Source organism: Bombina bombina, chromosome 7 (assembly GCF_027579735.1).
Source record: "Bombina bombina isolate aBomBom1 chromosome 7, aBomBom1.pri, whole genome shotgun sequence".
Classification (NCBI taxonomy): Eukaryota; Metazoa; Chordata; class Amphibia; order Anura; family Bombinatoridae; genus Bombina; species Bombina bombina.
This window is the reverse complement of record NC_069505.1, coordinates 512,331,282-512,349,667: the sequence shown is the minus strand read 5'-3', so window position 1 is coordinate 512,349,667 and position 18,386 is coordinate 512,331,282. Positions and strand designations below refer to the sequence as shown.

Below are 18,386 nucleotides of genomic sequence, written 5' to 3'. Positions count from 1 at the left end.
GGGATGCAGGGTACAGGTGAGGGTACGTGTGTGATGTGTCTGAGGGATACAGGGTACAGGTGAGTGTATGTGTGTGATGTGTCTGAGGGATACAGGGTACAGGTGAGTGTATGTGTGTGATGTGTCTGAGGGATGCAGGGTACAGGTGAGTGTATGTGTGTGATGTGTCTGAGGGATGCAGGGTACAGGTGAGTGTACGTGTGTGATATGTCTGAGGGATGCAGAGCACAGGTGAGTGTACGTGTGTGATGTGTCTGAGGGATGCAGGGTACAAGTGAGTGTACGTGTGTGATGTGTCTGGGGATGCAGGGCACAGGTGAGTGTAGGGGTGTGATGTGTCTGAGGAATACAGGGCACAGGTGAGTGTACGTGTGTGATGTGTCTGAGGGATGCAGGGCACATGTGAGTGTCGGTGTGTGATGTGTCTGAGAGACACAGGGCACAGGTGAGTGTACGTGTGTGATGTGTCTGAGGGATGCAGGGCACAAGTGAGTGTACGTGTGGGATGTGTCTGAGGCAGGGCACAAGTGAGTGTACGTGTGTGATGTGTCTGAGGGATACAGGGCACATGTAAGTGTCGGGGTGTGATGTGTCTGAGAGACACAGGGCACAGGTGAGTGTACGTGTCCGACATTCAGATTTTACAATTTCCCTGTGCAGTGCTAACAAACTAAAATGTGACCATATGTATATAATTTATGCAGGTGATGATAGGACTAAAGTCACACATAATTCTGAACAAACAAATGATCTGTATGTAAATAGACAACTGGAAGCTGTGGAACAGGAAATCAGTGACAGTATCAGTACAGGTGAGCGCACGTGTGTGTTATGTCTGAAGGATGCAGATCATCTGCTCCACTATGCCTAGGAAGGTTCCCGGACCCCGCCGCAATCTATATATTAAATTTATTAATCCCTAATCTGCCCCCCCTACACCGTCGCCACCTATAATAAATTTATTAACCCCTATCCTGCCCCCCCCCCTACACCGCCGCCACTGTAATAAAATTATTAACCCCTAAACCTAAGTCTAACACTAACCCTAACACCCCACTAACTTAAATATTAATTAAATACATCTAAATAAATTTAACTCTTATTAACTAAATTAATCCTATTTAAAACTAAATACTTACCTTTAAAATAAACCCTAATATAGCTACAATATAAATTATAATTACATTGTAGCTATTTTAGGATTTATTTTTATTTTACAGGCAACTTTCAATTTATTTTAACTAGGTACAATAGCTATTAAATAGTTATTAACTATTTAATAGCTACGTAGTTAAAATAAAGAGAAATTTACCTGTAAAATAAAAACTAACCTAAGTTACAATTACACCTAACACTACACTATACTTTAATAAATTATTCCTATTTAAAACTAAATACTTACCTGTAAAATAAACCCTAAGATAGCTACAATGTAATTAATAATTACATTGTAGCTATTGTGGGATTTTTATTTATTTTACAGGTAACTTTGTATTTATTTTAGCTAGTTAGAATAGTTATTAAATAGTTATTAACTATTTAATAACTACCTAGCTAAAAGAAATACAAAATTACCTGTAAAATAAATCCTAACCTAAGTTACAATTAAACCTAACACTACACTACACTATCATTAAATAAATTAAATACATTAAATACAAATACCTACTAATAAATACACTAACTAAAGAACAAAAAATAAAAAAAGAATTAAGTTACAAAAAATAAAAAAAGAATTTACAAACATTATAAAAATATTACAACAATTTTAAGCTAATTACACCTACTCTAAGCCCCCTAATAAAATAACAAAGCCCCCCAAAATAAAAAAAATCCCTACCCTATTCTACATTTAAAAGAAACAAGCTCTATTACCTTACCAGCCCTTAAAAGGGCCTTTTGCGGGGCATGCCCCAAAGAAAACAGCTCTTTTGCCTGTAAAATAAAAATACAACCCCCCCCCCCCAACATTAAAACCCACCACCCACATACCCCTAATCTAACCCAAACCCCCCTTAAATAAACCTAACACTACCCCCCTGAAGATCTTCCTACCTTGAGTCGTCTTCACTCAGCCGAGCCGAATTCTTCATCCAAGCGGGGGGCTGAAGAAGTCCATCATCCGGCTGAAGTCTTCATCCAAGCAGGGGCTGAAGAGGTCCATCATCCGGCTGAAGTCTTCATCCAAGCGGGGGCTGAAGAGGTCCATCATCCGGCTGAAGTCTTCATCCAAGCGGGGGCTGAAGAGGTCCATCATCCGGCTGAAGTCTTCTATTAAGCGGCATCTTCAATCTTCTTTCTTCCGGCTCCATCTTCATCCCGCCGATGCGGAACATCCTTCCTCCACGACGAACTCCCGACGAATGAAGGTTCCTTTAAGGGACGTCATCCAAGATGGCGTCCCTCGAATTCCGATTGGCTGATAGGATTCTATCAACCAATCGGAATTAAGGTAGGAATAATCTGATTGGCTGATGGAATCAGCCAATCAGATTCAAGTTCTGTTCCGATCAGCCAATAGAATGCGAGCTCAATCTGATTGGCTAATTGGATCAGCCAATCGGATTGAACTTGAATCTGATTGGCTGATTCAGATTATTCCTACCTTAATTCCGATTGGCTGATAGAATCCTATCAGCCAATCGGAATTCGAGGGACGCCATCTTGGATGACGTCCCTTAAAGGAACCTTCATTCGTCGGGAGTTCGTCGTGGAGGAAGGATGTTCCGCATCGACGGGATGAAGATGGAGCCGGAAGAAAGAAGATTGAAGATGCCGCTTGATAGAAGACTTCAGCCGGATGATGGACCTCTTCAACCCCCGCTTGGATGAAGACTTCAGCCGGATGATGGACCTCTTCAGCCCCTGCTTGTATGAAGAATTCGGCTCGGCTGAGTGAAGACGACTCAGGGTAGGAAGATCTTCAGGGGGGTAGTGTTAGGTTTATTTAAGGGGGGTTTGGGTTAGATTAGGGGTATGTGGGTGGTGGGTTTTAATGTTGGGGGGGGTTGTATTTTTATTTTACAGGCAAAAGAGCTGTTTTCTTTGGGGCATGCCCCGCAAAAGGCCCTTTTAAGGGCTGGTAAGGTAATAGAGCTTGTTTCTTTTAAATGTAGAATAGGGTAGGGAATTTTTTTATTTTGGGGGGCTTTGTTATTTTATTAGGGGGCTTAGAGTAGGTGTAATTAGCTTAAAATTGTTGTAATATTTTTATAATGTTTGTAAATTATTTTTTTATTTTTTGTAACTTAGTTCTTTTTTTATTTTTTGTACTTTAGTTAGTGTATTTATTTGTATTTATTTGTAGGTATTTGTATTTAATTTATTTAATTTATTTATTGATAGTGTAGTGTTAGGTGTAATTGTAACTTAGGTTAGTTTTTATTTTACAGGTAAATTTCTCTTTATTTTAGCTAGGTAGCTATTAAATAGTTAATAACTATTTAATAGCTATTGTACCTAGTTAAAATAAATTGAAAGTTGCCTGTAAAATAAAAATAAATCCTAAGATAGCTACAATATAATTATTATTTATATTGTAGCTATATTAGGGTTTATTTTAAAGGTAAGTATTTAGTTTTAAATAGGATTAATTTAGTTAATAAGAGTTAAATTTATTTAGATGTATTTAATTAATATTTAAGTTAGGGGGGTGTTAGTGTTAGTGTTAGACTTAGGTTTAGGGGTTAATAATTTTATTACAGTGGCGGCGGTGTAGGGGGGGGCAGGATAGGGGTTAATAAATTTATTATAGGGGCGACGGTGTAGGGGGGCAGATTAGGGGTTAATAAGTTTAATATAGGTTGCGGCGGGGTCCGGGAGCGGCGGTTTAGGGGTTAAACTATTTATTTAGTTGCGGCGGGGTCCGGGATCGGCAGGATAGGGGTTAATAACTTAAAGGGCCATAATACCCAAATGTTTAAACACTTGAAAGTGATGCAGCATTGCTGTAAAAAGCTGACTAGAAAATATCTCCTGAACATCTCTATGTAAAAAAGAAAGATATTTTACCTCAAAAGTTCCTCAGTAGCCACCTCCCATTGTAAAGGATTTCTAAGCAGCATTTTAGTGTGTCTGTCCTGGGACATCTTAGGGGTTGAGCATCGTGCACTCTCATATTATTTCACCAATCAGGTAAAGGAAGCTTACTATGAAATCTCATGAGAGTTAAGTCAAATCTCATGAGATCACAGTAAGAGTTCATGACCTCAGCACTGCTGATGCTGATTGGCTGCTGTTCATTTCTTAATTTTTTTTTTATTTTTGCCTTCAGCTGGCTGCAGCTGAGTATAACTTTTTACACAGAACTTACTCTGGTAAACTGAGGAGATTGTGAGGTAAAATATCTTCCTTTTTTACATAGAGATTCTCAGGTGATATTTTCCTGTCAGCTTTTTACAGTTATACTGCATCAGTTTCAAGTGATTTAGCATATGAGTATTATGTCCCTTTAATTATAGGTGGCGGCGGTATAGGGGGGGTAGGATAGGGGTTACTAGGTATAATGTAGGTGGCGGCGGGGTCCGGGAGCGGCGGTTTAGGGGTTAATACATATATTATAGTTGCGGCGGGGACAGGGAGCGGCGGTTTAGGGGTTAATCAGTTTATTAGCGTGGCGGTGGGCTCCGGGAGCGGCGGTTTAGGGGGTAATAAGTTTATTATAGTTGCGGCAGGGTCCGGGAGCGGCGGTTTAGGGGGTAATAACTTTATTTAGTTGCAGCGGTGTAGGGGGGCAGATTAGGGGTGTTTAGACTCGGGGTACATGTTAGGGTGTTAGGTGCAGACATCTCCCATAGGAATCAATGGGATGTCTGGCAGCAGCGAACATGAACTTTCACTATGGTCAGACTCCCATTGATTCCTATGGGATCCGCCGCTTCCAGGGCGGCGGTTTGAAAACCAGGTATGCTGGGCCGGAATAGTGCCGAGCGTACCTCCTAGTTTTTTGATAACTACCAAAAGTAGTCAGATTGTGCCGCACTTGTGTGTGGAACATCTGGAGTGACGTAAGAATCGATCTGTGTCGGACTGAGTCCGGCGGATCGAAGCTTACGTCACAAAATTCTACTTTTGCCGGTGTCTAGGGCTTGATAACTAAGGCGAATCAGCCTCGCCTCAAATACGCTGCGGAATTCCAGCGTATTTGAGGTAGACACGTTGATAACTAGAGGCCACTGTCTTTTAATTGCTTTTTTGCCATGGTTGGCACATCAATCTGTCAAAGAGCGCTCTGACATCTCAAACTTGTGTGTCCTTTATTGGGTTGTAAGTTCTGTCTGTGACAGAACAACGGAGAAACAAATACTCTCCTTCCGTAGTTCAATACATGGAAGTGGTAGGCTTTATGGTGGCTGTTAAAAGATTTAGTTATCTTTGCCACTTTTCATGTCAGGCCTCTGCAGTTGTCACTACTTCAGCAGTGGAATGGAGATGATAAGAAACTGACTCAAAAGATCTTGTTAGATTAGGAGACAATGAAGTTCTTGACATGGTGGCAGTGCATCAATAACTTGATATATAATAAAAAAGAGAAGGCGGCCTCCTAGTGCAAGCACAATCATATACCTAACTACACCAAATGGACAAAATAAAACAAGTGTGGCAGCACTCTAACGTGCTAATAAGTGCAGGCTGAGAGATCGCAGTGTCCCAATTCACTGACTCCTGGTTTTGAGTCATCTACCCACTCCTTCTCTGGACAACAGACGAGTAGGTATCAATTGTGCACCAATTCAAGGTTAAAAACTTTATTAAAATGTAAACAGCATAATTAAAATCAGTGGGGGGTATATTTAAACCCTTAAATCAAAGCAGAACCGCAGCAAGCTTCTCGGCTCCAAGAGCTGTTTCATCAGACAATCTTTTTTTCTCCAACATAGGTGTGTCCGGTCCACGGCGTCATCCTTACTTGTGGGATATTCTCTTCCCCAACAGGAAATGGCAAAGAGCCCAGCAAAGCTGGTCACATGATCCCTCCTAGGCTCCGCCTACCCCAGTCATTCTCTTTGCCGTTGTACAGGCAACATCTCCACGGAGATGGCTTAGAGTTTTTTAGTGTTTAACTGTAGTTTTTATTATTCAATCAAGAGTTTGTTATTTTAAAATAGTGCTGGTATGTACTATTTACTCAGAAACAGAAAAGAGATGAAGATTTCTGTTTGTATGAGGAAAATGATTTTAGCAACCGTTACTAAAATCCATGGCTGTTCCACACAGGACTGTTGAGAGGAATTAACTTCAGTTGGGGGAACAGTGAGCAGTCTCTTGCTGCTTGAGGTATGACACATTCTAACAAGACGATGTAATGCTGGAAGCTGTCATTTTCCCTATGGGATCCGGTAAGCCATGTTTATTAAGATAGTAAATAAGGGCTTCACAAGGGCTTATTAAGACTGTAGACTTTTTCTGGGCTAAATCGATTCATTATTAACACATATTTAGCCTTGAGGAATCATTTAATCTGGGTATTTTGATAAGATTATATCGGCAGGCACTGTTTTAGACACCTTATTCTTAGGGGCTTTCCCAAATCATAGGCAGAGCCTCATTTTCGCGCCGGTGTTGCGCACTTGTTTTTGAGAGGCATGACATGCAGTCGCATGTGTGAGGAGCTCTGATACATAGAAAAGACTTTCTGAAGGCGTCATTTGGTATCGTATTCCCCTTTGGGCTTGGTTGGGTCTCAGCAAAGCAGATACCAGGGACTGTAAAGGGGTTAAAGTTAAAAACTGCTCCGGTTCCGTTATTTTAAGGGTTAAAGCTTCCAAATTTGGTGTGCAATACTTTTAAGGCTTTAAGACACTGTGGTGAAATTTTGGTGAATTTTGAACAATTCCTTCATATTTTTTCGCAATTGCAGTAATAAAGTGTGTTCAGTTTAAAATTTAAAGTGACAGTAACGGTTTTATTTTAAAACGTTTTTTGTACTTTGTTATCAAGTTTATGCCTGTTTAACATGTCTGAACTACCAGATAGACTGTGTTCTGAATGTGGGGAAGCCAGAGTTCCTTCTCATTTAAATAAATGTGATTTATGTGACAATGACAATGATGCCCAAGATGATTCCTCAAGTGAGGGGAGTAAGCATGGTACTGCATCATTCCCTCCTTCGTCTACACGAGTCTTGCCCACTCAGGAGGCCCCTAGTACATCTAGCGCACCAATACTCCTTACTATGCAACAATTAACGGCTGTAATGGATAATTCTGTCAAAAACATTTTAGCCAAAATGCACACTTATCAGCGTAAGCGCGACTGCTCTGTTTTAGATACTGAAGAGCATGACGACGCTGATAATAATGGTTCTGAAGGGCCCCTAAACCAGTCTGATGGGTCCAGGGAGGTTTTGTCTGAGGGAGAAATTACTGATTCAGGGAACATTTCTCAACAAGCTGAACCTGATGTGATTACGTTTAAATTTAAGTTGGAACATCTCCGCATTCTGCTTAAGGAGGTATTATCCACTCTGGATGATTGTGACAAGTTGGTCATCCCAGAGAAACTATGTAAAATGGACAAGTTCCTAGAGGTCCCGGGGCTCCCAGAAGCTTTTCCTATACCCAAGCGGGTGGCGGACATTGTAAATAAAGAATGGGAAAGGCCCGGTATTCCTTTCGTCCCTCCCCCCATATTTAAAAAATTGTTTCCTATGGTCGACCCCAGAAAGGACTTATGGCAGACAGTCCCCAAGGTCGAGGGAGCGGTTTCCACTTTAAACAAACGCACCACTATACCCATAGAAGATAGTTGTGCTTTCAAAGATCCTATGGATAAAAAATTAGAAGGTTTACTTAAAAAGATGTTTGTTCAGCAGGGTTACCTTCTACAACCAATTTCATGCATTGTCCCTGTCGCTACAGCCGCGTGTTTCTGGTTCGATGAGCTGGTAAAGGCGGTCGATAGTGATTCTCCTCCTTATGAGGAGATTATGGACAGAATCAATGCTCTCAAATTGGCTAATTCTTTCACCCTAGACGCCACTTTGCAATTGGCTAGGTTAGCGGCTAAGAATTCTGGGTTTGCTATTGTGGCGCGCAGAGCGCTTTGGTTGAAATCTTGGTCAGCTGATGCGTCTTCCAAGAACAAGCTACTTAACATTCCTTTCAAGGGGAAAACGCTGTTTGGCCCTGACTTGAAAGAGATTATCTCTGATATCACTGGGGGTAAGGGCCACGCCCTTCCTCAGGATCGGCCTTTCAAGGCCAAAAATAAACCTAATTTTCGTCCCTTTCGTAGAAACGGACCAGCCCAAAGTGCTACGTCCTCTAAGCAAGAGGGTAATACTTCTCAAGCCAAGCCAGCTTGGAGACCAATGCAAGGCTGGAACAAGGGAAAGCAGGCCAAGAAACCTGCCACTGCTACCAAGACAGCATGAAATGTTGGCCCCCGATCCGGGACCGGATCTGGTGGGGGGCAGACTCTCTCTCTTCGCTCAGGCTTGGGCAAGAGATGTTCTGGATCCTTGGGCGCTAGAAATAGTCTCCCAAGGTTATCTTCTGGAATTCAAGGGGCTTCCCCCAAGGGGGAGGTCCCACAGGTCTCAGTTGTCTTCAGACCACATAAAAAGACAGGCATTCTTACGTTGTGTAGAAGACCTGTTAAAAATGGGAGTGATTCATCCTGTTCCATTAGGAGAACAAGGGATGGGGTTCTACTCCAATCTGTTCATAGTTCCCAAAAAAGAGGGAACGTTCAGACCAATCTTAGATCTCAAGATCTTAAACAAGTTTCTCAAGGTTCCATCGTTCAAAATGGAAACCATTCGAACAATTCTTCCTTCCATCCAGGAAGGTCAATTCATGACCACGGTGGATTTAAAGGATGCGTATCTACATATTCCTATCCACAAGGAACATCATCGGTTCCTAAGGTTCGCATTCCTGGACAAGCATTACCAGTTCGTGGCGCTTCCTTTCGGATTAGCCACTGCTCCAAGGATTTTCACAAAGGTACTAGGGTCCCTTCTAGCTGTGCTAAGACCAAGGGGCATTGCTGTAGTACCTTACTTGGACGACATTCTGATTCAAGCGTCGTCCCTTCCTCAAGCAAAGGCTCACACGGACATCGTCCTGGCCTTTCTCAGATCTCATGGATGGAAAGTGAACGTGGAAAAGAGTTCTCTATCTCCGTCAACAAGGGTTCCCTTCTTGGGAACAATAATAGACTCCTTAGAAATGAGGATTTTTCTGACAGAGGCCAGAAAAACAAAACTTCTAGACTCTTGTCGGATACTTCATTCCGTTCCTCTTCCTTCCATAGCGCAGTGCATGGAAGTGATAGGTTTGATGGTAGCGGCAATGGACATAGTTCCTTTTGCGCGCATTCATCTAAGACCATTACAACTGTGCATGCTCAGTCAGTGGAATGGGGACTATACAAACTTGTCTCCGAGGATACAAGTAAATCAGAGGACCAGAGACTCACTCCGTTGGTGGCTGTCCCTGGACAACCTGTCACAAGGGATGACCTTCCGCAGACCAGAGTGGGTCATTGTCACGACCGACGCCAGTCTGATGGGCTGGGGCGCGGTCTGGGGATCCCTGAAAGCTCAGGGTCTTTGGTCTCGGGAAGAATCTCTTCTACCGATAAATATTCTGGAACTGAGAGCGATATTCAATGCTCTCAAGGCTTGGCCTCAGCTAGCGAGGGCCAAGTTCATACGGTTTCAATCAGACAACATGACGACTGTTGCGTACATCAACCATCAGGGGGGAACAAGGAGTTCCCTGGCGATGGAAGAAGTGACCAAAATCATTCTATGGGCGGAGTCTCACTCCTGCCACCTGTCTGCTATCCACATCCCAGGAGTGGAAAATTGGGAAGCGGATTTTCTGAGTCGTCAGACATTGCATCCGGGGGAGTGGGAACTCCATCCGGAAATCTTTGCCCAAGTCACTCAACTGTGGGGCATTCCAGACATGGATCTGATGGCCTCTCGTCAGAACTTCAAAGTTCCTTGCTACGGGTCCAGATCCAGGGATCCCAAGGCGGCTCTAGTGGATGCACTAGTAGCACCTTGGACCTTCAAACTAGCTTATGTATTCCCGCCGTTTCCTCTCATCCCCAGGCTGGTAGCCAGGATCAATCAGGAAAGGGCGTCGGTGATCTTGATAGCTCCTGCGTGGCCACGCAGGACTTGGTATGCAGATCTGGTGAATATGTCATCGGCTCCACCATGGAAGCTACCTTTGAGACGAGACCTTCTTGTTCAAGGTCCGTTCGAACATCCGAATCTGGTCTCACTCCAGCTGACTGCTTGGAGATTGAACGCTTGATCTTATCGAAGCGAGGGTTCTCAGATTCTGTTATCGATACTCTTGTTCAGGCCAGAAAGCCTGTAACTAGAAAGATTTACCACAAAATTTGGAAAAAATATATCTGTTGGTGTGAATCTAAAGGATTCCCTTGGGACAAGGTTAAGATTCCTAAGATTCTATCCTTCCTTCAAGAAGGATTGGAAAAAGGATTATCTGCAAGTTCCCTGAAGGGACAGATTTCTGCCTTGTCTGTGTTACTTCACAAAAAGCTGGCAGCTGTGCCAGATGTTCAAGCCTTTGTTCAGGCTCTGGTTAGAATCAAGCCTGTTTACAAACCTTTGACTCCTCCTTGGAGTCTCAACTTAGTTCTTTCAGTTCTTCAGGGGGTTCCGTTTGAACCCTTACATTCCGTTGATATTAAGTTATTATCTTGGAAAGTTTTGTTTTTGGTTGCAATTTCTTCTGCTAGAAGAGTTTCAGAATTATCTGCTCTGCAGTGTTCTCCTCCTTATCTGGTGTTCCATGCAGATAAGGTGGTTTTACGTACTAAACCTGGTTTTCTTCCAAAAGTTGTTTCTAACAAAAACATTAACCAGGAGATTATCGTACCTTCTCTGTGTCCGAAACCAGTTTCGAAGAAGGAACGTTTGTTGCACAATTTGGATGTTGTTCGCGCTCTAAAATTCTATTTAGATGCTACAAAGGATTTTAGACAAACATCTTCCTTGTTTGTTGTTTATTCCGGTAAAAGGAGAGGTCAAAAAGCAACTTCTACCTCTCTCTCTTTTTGGATTAAAAGCATCATCAGATTGGCTTACGAGACTGCCGGACGGCAGCCTCCCGAAAGAATCACAGCTCATTCCACTAGGGCTGTGGCTTCCACATGGGCCTTCAAGAACGAGGCTTCTGTTGATCAGATATGTAGGGCAGCGACTTGGTCTTCACTGCACACTTTTACCAAATTTTACAAGTTTGATACTTTTGCTTCTTCTGAGGCTATTTTTGGGAGAAAGGTTTTGCAAGCCGTGGTGCCTTCCATCTAGGTGACCTGATTTGCTCCCTCCCATCATCCGTGTCCTAAAGCTTTGGTATTGGTTCCCACAAGTAAGGATGACGCCGTGGACCGGACACACCTATGTTGGAGAAAACAGAATTTATGTTTACCTGATAAATTACTTTCTCCAACGGTGTGTCCGGTCCACGGCCCGCCCTGGTTTTTTAATCAGGTCTGATAATTTATTTTCTTTAACTACAGTCACCACGGTATCATATGGTTTCTCCTATGCAAATATTCCTCCTTAACGTCGGTCGAATGACTGGGGTAGGCGGAGCCTAGGAGGGATCATGTGACCAGCTTTGCTGGGCTCTTTGCCATTTCCTGTTGGGGAAGAGAATATCCCACAAGTAAGGATGACGCCGTGGACCGGACACACCGTTGGAGAAAGTAATTTATCAGGTAAACATAAATTCTGTTTTTTTTTAAATATCTTTTTTATTTAGAGGTACTTTTGATGCAAACATGCTCACCAATGTGAGACCAAAATTCAGATATACATAGATGAATGTCCATAGAAAATAAATGACAAATAAAGCAATCCTTCATTTAAAGGGACATAATACTCATATGCTAAATCAGTTGAAACTGATGCAGTATAACTGTAAAAAGCTGTCAGGAAAATATCACCTGAGCATCTCTATGTAAAAAAGGAAGATATTTTACCTCACAATTTCCTCAGCTCATCAGAGTAAGTTCTGTTTAAAAAGTTATACTCAGCTGCTGCCCAGCTGCAGGTAAAAAAAATGAAGAAATGAACAGCAGCCAATCAGCATCAGCAGTGCTGAGGTCATGAACTCTTTTACTGTGATCTCATGAGATTTCACTTAACTCTCATGGGATTTCATAGTAAACTTCGTTAAACTGCATAGGGAAATAACATGAGTGTGCACGAAAGCTCACTCCCTTAGCTGTCCCGGGATAGACATACTGATTTGCTGCTTAAAGTCCTTTGCAATGGGGTTTGAATACTTAGGACATTTTGGTAAAATATCTTTCTTTTTTACATAGAGATGTTCAGGTGATATTTTCTATTCAGCTTTTTACAGCTATGCTGCATCACTTTCAAGTGTTTCAACATTTGGGTATCATGGCCCTTTAAGACATAATAAATAAACATAAAGTATAAATTACAAATATGACAGGTATTCATTTTAACATCTTATGGACCTGTAATAAGAGTCATATCTAGAATATTATATTTATAGCTTAATAAAGCTCAGAAATTATGGATGTAGGCTCAAAATACATATCTCTTATAAAAGTAAATTTTTAAGGCAATTTAACAAAGAAAAAAGAAAGGTTATCTTGTCCAGATATTGGAAACCAACCGAGATAAATAAGCTTTTAACCCTTCAATGGGTATAAAGTATTTCATTTCTGGTCAGCTAAATTAATCAATTTCAAATCTCCGTACTTCTTTAAACATATGAATAAAAATAATCAAAACAAAAACAAAAAGAAGAAAAAAAAGGAGAAAACACTGCCCCACCTTCCTCCGCCCTCCTCATAGCTCGCCTCCCTCCGAGTAGTAATTTATAAGACTTTTAATTAAAGCCAAGATGTAGGAAAGAGACCTAGTAACACTAAAGATTGAAACGTCTCAGTTTTGTGGAATTAAGAAGTAAGTGTAAATTGGATTGACAAGGGGGTATTGTAGTATCACATTTAACCATTTAGAAAATAAATTTTGGATATCTTTTCTCTTGTTAAGTGTATCCAGTCCACGGATCATCCATTACTTGTGGGATATTCTCCTTCCCAACAGGAAGTTGCAAGAGGATCACCCACAGCAGAGCTGCTATATAGCTCCTCCCCTCACTGACATATCCAGTCATTCTCTTGCAACTCTCAACAAAGATGGACGTAGTAAGAGGAGAGTGGTGTATTATAGTTAGTTTTTTAACTTCAATCAAAAGTTTGTTATTTTTAAATGGTACCGGAGTGTACTGTTTCATCTCAGGCAGCATTAGAAGAAGAATCTGCCTGTGATTTCTATGATCTTAGCAGAAGTAACTAAGATCCACTGCCGTTCTCACATATTCTGAGGAGTGAGGTAACTTCATAGGGGGAATGGTGTGCAGGTTTTCCTGCAATAAGGTATGTGCAGTTAACATATTTCTAGGGATGGAATTTGCTAGAAAAATGCTGCTGATACCGGATTAATGTAAGTTAAGCCTTAAATGCAGTGATAGCGACTGGTATCAGGCTTATTAACAGAGATACATACTCTTATAAAAGTGTAATATAAAACGTTTGCTGGCATGTTAATCGTTTTTATATATGTTTAGTGACAAAACTTATTGGGGCCTAGTTTTTTTCCACATGGCTGGCTTGATTTTTGCCTAGTAACAGGCTTTCCACTGTTGCAATATGAGTGGGAAGGGCCTATTTTAGTGCTTTTCTGTGTAGCTAAAAATACTGACAGAGACATTCAGCTTCCCTCTGCATGATACAGGACATCTCTGAAGGGCTCAAAAGGCTTCAAAGTCGTGTTTGAGGAGGGTAACAATCACAGTAGACTGTGGCAGTTGTGAATGTGTTTAAAAAACGTTTTTGTCATTTATTATTCTGTTTTTGTTATTAAGGGGTTAATCATCCATTTGCAAGTGGGTGCAATGCTCTGCTGACTTGTTACATACACTGTAAAAATTTTGTTAGTGTAACTGCCTTTTTTCACTGTTATTTCAAATTTTGTCAAAATTTGTTTCGCTTAAAGGCACAGTAACGTTTTTTTATATTGCTTGTTAACTTGCTTTAAAGTGTTTTCCAAGCTTGCTAGTCTCATTGCTAGTCTGTACAAACATGTCTGAAACAGAGGATACTTGTTCATTATGTTTGAAAGCCATGGTGGAGCCCCACAGGAGAATGTGTACTAAATATATTGATTTCACCTTAAACAGTAAAGATCAGTCTTTATCTATTAAAGAATTGTCACCAGAGGGGTCTGTCGAGGGGGAGGTTATGCCGACTAACTCTCCCCACGTGTCGGACCCTTCGCCTCCCGCTCAAGGGACGCACGCTAATATGGCGCCAAGTACATCAGGGACGCCCATAGCGATTACTTTGCAGGACATGGCTGCAATCATGAATAATACCCTGTCAGAGGTATTATCCAGATTGCCTGAATTGAGGGGCAAGCGTGATAGCTCTGGGGTTAGACGAGATACAGAGCGCGTAGATGCTGTAAGAGCCATGTCTGATACTGCGTCACAATATGCAGAACCTGAGGACGTAGAGCTTCAGTCTGTGGGTGACGTCTCTGAATCGGGGAGACCTGATTCAGAGATTTCTAATTTTAAATTTAAGCTTGAGAACCTCCGTGTATTGCTTGGGGAGGTATTAGATGCTCTGAATGACTGTGACACAATTGCAGTGCCAGAGAAATTGTGTAGGCTGGATAAATACTATGCAGTGCCGGTGAGTACTGATGTTTTTCCAATACCTAAAAGGCTTACAGAAATTATTAGTAAGGAGTGGGATAGGCCCGGTGTGCCCTTTTCCCCACCTCCTATATTTAGAAAAATGTTTCCAATAGATGCCACTACACGGGACTTATGGCAGACTGTCCCTAAGGTGGAGGGAGCAGTTTCTACTTTAGCAAAGCGTACCACTATCCCGGTTGAGGACAGTTGTGCTTTTTCAGATCCAATGGATAAAAAATTAGAGGGTTACCTTAAGAAAATGTTTATTCAACAAGGTTTTATTTTACAGCCCCTTGCATGCATTGCGCCTGTCACTGCTGCGGCGGCATTCTGGTTTGAGGCCCTGGAAGAGCCATCCATACAGCTTCATTGACTGAAATTGTTGACAAGCTTAGAACTCTTAAGCTAGCTAACTCATTTGTTTCTGATGCCATTGTTCATTTGACTAAACTAACGGCTAAGAATTTCGGATTCGCCATCCAGGTGCGCTATGGCTTAAATCCTGGTCAGCTAATGTGACTTCAAAGTCTAAATTACTCAACATTCCTTTCAAGGGGCAGACCTTTTTCGGGCCTGGTTTGAAAGAAATTATTGCTGACATTACTGGAGGTAAGGGTCATACCCTTCCTCAGGACAGGGCCAAATCAAAGGCCAAACAGTCTAATTTTCGTGCCTTTCGAAATTTCAAGGCAGGTGCAGCATCAACTTCCTCTGCTTCAAAACAAGAGGGAACTTTTGCTCAATCCAAGCAGGCCTGGAAACCTAACCAGTCCTGGAACAAGGGCAAGCAGGCCAGAAAGCCTGCTGCTGCCTCTAAGACAGCATGAAGGAGCGGCCCCCTATCCGACAACGGATCTAGTAGGGGGCAGACTCTCTCTCTTCGCCCAGGCGTGGGCAAGAGATGTTCAGGATCCCTGAGCGTTGGAGATCATATCTCAGGGATATCTTCTGGACTTCAAAGCTTCTCCTCCACAAGGGAGATTTCACCTTTCAAGATTATCTGCAAACCAGATAAAGAAAGAGGCATTCCTAAGCTGCGTACAAGATCTCCTTGTAATGGGAGTGATCCATCCAGTTCCGCGGACGGAACAAGGACAGGGGTTTTATTCAAATCTGTTTGTGGTTCCCAAAAAAGAGGGAACCTTCAGACCAATTTTGGATTTAAAGATCCTAAACAAATTCCTCAGAGTTCCGTCATTCAAGACGGAAACTATTCGAACCATTTTACCCATGATCAAAGAGGGTCAGTACATGACCACAGTAGACTTAAAGGATGACTACCTTCACATTCCGATTCACAAGAATCATCATCAGTTCCTGAGGTTTGCCTTTCTAGACAGGCATTACCAATTTGTAGCTCTTCCATTCGGGTTGGCTATAGCCCCAATAATTTTTACAAAGGTTCTGGGCTCACTTCTGGCGGTCCTAAGACCGCGAGGCATAGCGATGGCTCCGTACCTGGACGATATCCTGATACAGGCGTCAAGCTTTCAAATTGCCAAATCTCATACAGAGATAGTTCTGGCATTCCTGAGGTCGCATGGGTGGAAAGTGAACGAAGAAAAGAGTTCTCCATCTCCTCTCACGAGGGTTTCCTTCCTAGGAACTCTAATAGATTCTGTAGAAATGAAAATTTACCTGACGGAGTCCAGGTTATCAAAACTTCTAAATGCTTGTCATGTTCTTCACTCCATTCCGCGCCCCACGGTGGTTCAGTGCATGGAAGTAATCGGCTTAATGGTAGCGGCGATGGACATAGTGCCATTCGCGCTCCTGCATCTCAGACCGCTGCAATTATGCATGCTCAGTCAGTGGAATGGGGATTACACAGATTTGTCCCCTCTACTAAATCTGGATCAGGAAACCAGAGATTCTCTTCTCTGGTGGTTATCTCGGGCCCATCTGTCCAAGGGTATGACCTTTCGCAGACCAGATTGGACAATTGTAACAACAGATGCCAGCCTTCTAGGTTGGGGTACAGTCTGGAACTCCCTGAAGGCTCAGGGTTCATGGACTCAGGAGGAGAAACTCCTCCCAATAAATATTCTGGAGTTAAGAGCAATATTCAATGCTCTTCTGGCTTGGCCTCAGCTAGCAACACTGAGGTTCATCAGATTTCAGTCAGACAACATCACGACTGTGGCTTACATCAGCCATCAAGGGGGAACCAGGAGTTCCCTAGCGATGTCAGAAGTCTCCAAGATAATTCGCTGGGCAGAGACTCACTCTTGCCACCTGTCAGCGATCCATATCCCAGGTGTAAGGTGTAGAGAACTGGGAAGCGGATTTTCTAAGTCGTCAGACTTTTCATCCGGGGGAATGGGAACTCCATCCGGAGGTGTTTGCTCAATTGGTTCTCCGTTGGGCAAACCAGAATTGGATCTCATGGCGTCTCGCCAGAACGCCAAGCTTCCTTGTTACGGATCCAGGTCCAGGGACCCAGAAGCCGCACTGATAGATGAACTAGCAGAGCCTTGGTTCTTCAACCTGGCTTATGTGTTTCCACCGTTTCCTCTGCTCCCTCATCTGATTGCCAAAATCAAACAGGAAAGAGCATCGGTGATATTGATAGCGTGGCTTCTCCGAGTCAGTAATTGATACCTTAATACAGGCACGAAAGCCTGTCACCAGAAAAATTTACCACAAGATATGGCGTAAATATCTTCATTGGTGTGAATCCAAGAATTACTCATGGAGTAGGGTTAGGATTCCTAGGATATTGTCCTTCCTCCAAGAGGGTTTGGACAAAGGATTATCAGCTAGTTCTTTAATGGGACAGATTTGTGCTCTGTCTATTCTTTTACACAAGCGTCTGGCAGAAGTTCCAGATGTTCAGGCATTTTGTCAGGCTTTAGTTAGATGCTAGTGTGATCCAATACTCGTCTGAGCAAGATCAACAGCATATGAGAGTGAACTGTTCACATTCTGCAGTAAGCCCTCACTTGATCGTCCAATTACCACTTGTACCTATGACCGGTCAATCGCACTTTACTACCTGTCTGTATAGATAGACTCTGTTATCATTGGGCAGCTATTACTTGCTTAACTAGTTTTAATCTCAGCTTTTTTACTATTGTGCTTTTTAACTATTTTGCCTTATATCATATTGTGCTTATTTTATTACTGGACGTCCAGTCTGCTAATATTTGTATTTATATTTTTGTATGTATTTTTAACATTCTTAGCTTAAGTGTAGCTCTGTGATTACTATTGATATCTTTGCTATATTGTTCTTATTTAGGATTAACCAGACACTAGTGTGTAGGATAGTTGATATACTTACCTATTGTTATTTGCTTGTTCGAGCTCATCTTTAGAGCTAGGTTATTCAATTCTTCCACTACACATCAGACACCTATGTGCAATTTTATTTAGGCTTATTGTTTTATTCTTATTTTTTGCAATAAACATTCAAGTTTTTTATTAATTTTTGACCTTTGTCTCATTTGCTATTTGCTCTTGAATATATCCATTATTAATAGACTATTGTCACCTTTGCATTTTGGGTATAATCACTCCCTCTTGCTTACTTTGAGAATTACTCACTTTATTTATTTAATCACTACCTAGCTGTTAGCGCCAGTACTATCTCTCCCTATATTTTAGTTAGAATTAAGCCTGTGTTTAAACCTGTTGCTCCTCCATGGAGTT

At 42.0% G+C, this 18,386-nt stretch overlaps 1 protein-coding gene across 1 annotated transcript in view; it reads left to right on the top strand.

The window, feature by feature from the left end:
• The window catches only part of LOC128666921 (zinc finger protein OZF-like), a 124,126-nt gene that overhangs the window by 65,657 nt on the left and 40,083 nt on the right, over positions 1-18,386 (top strand). The window contains exon 7 of the mRNA XM_053721739.1: positions 705-812. Coding sequence (XP_053577714.1) covers positions 705-812 — 108 coding nt within the window. The remainder of the gene's footprint in view (positions 1-704; positions 813-18,386) is intronic.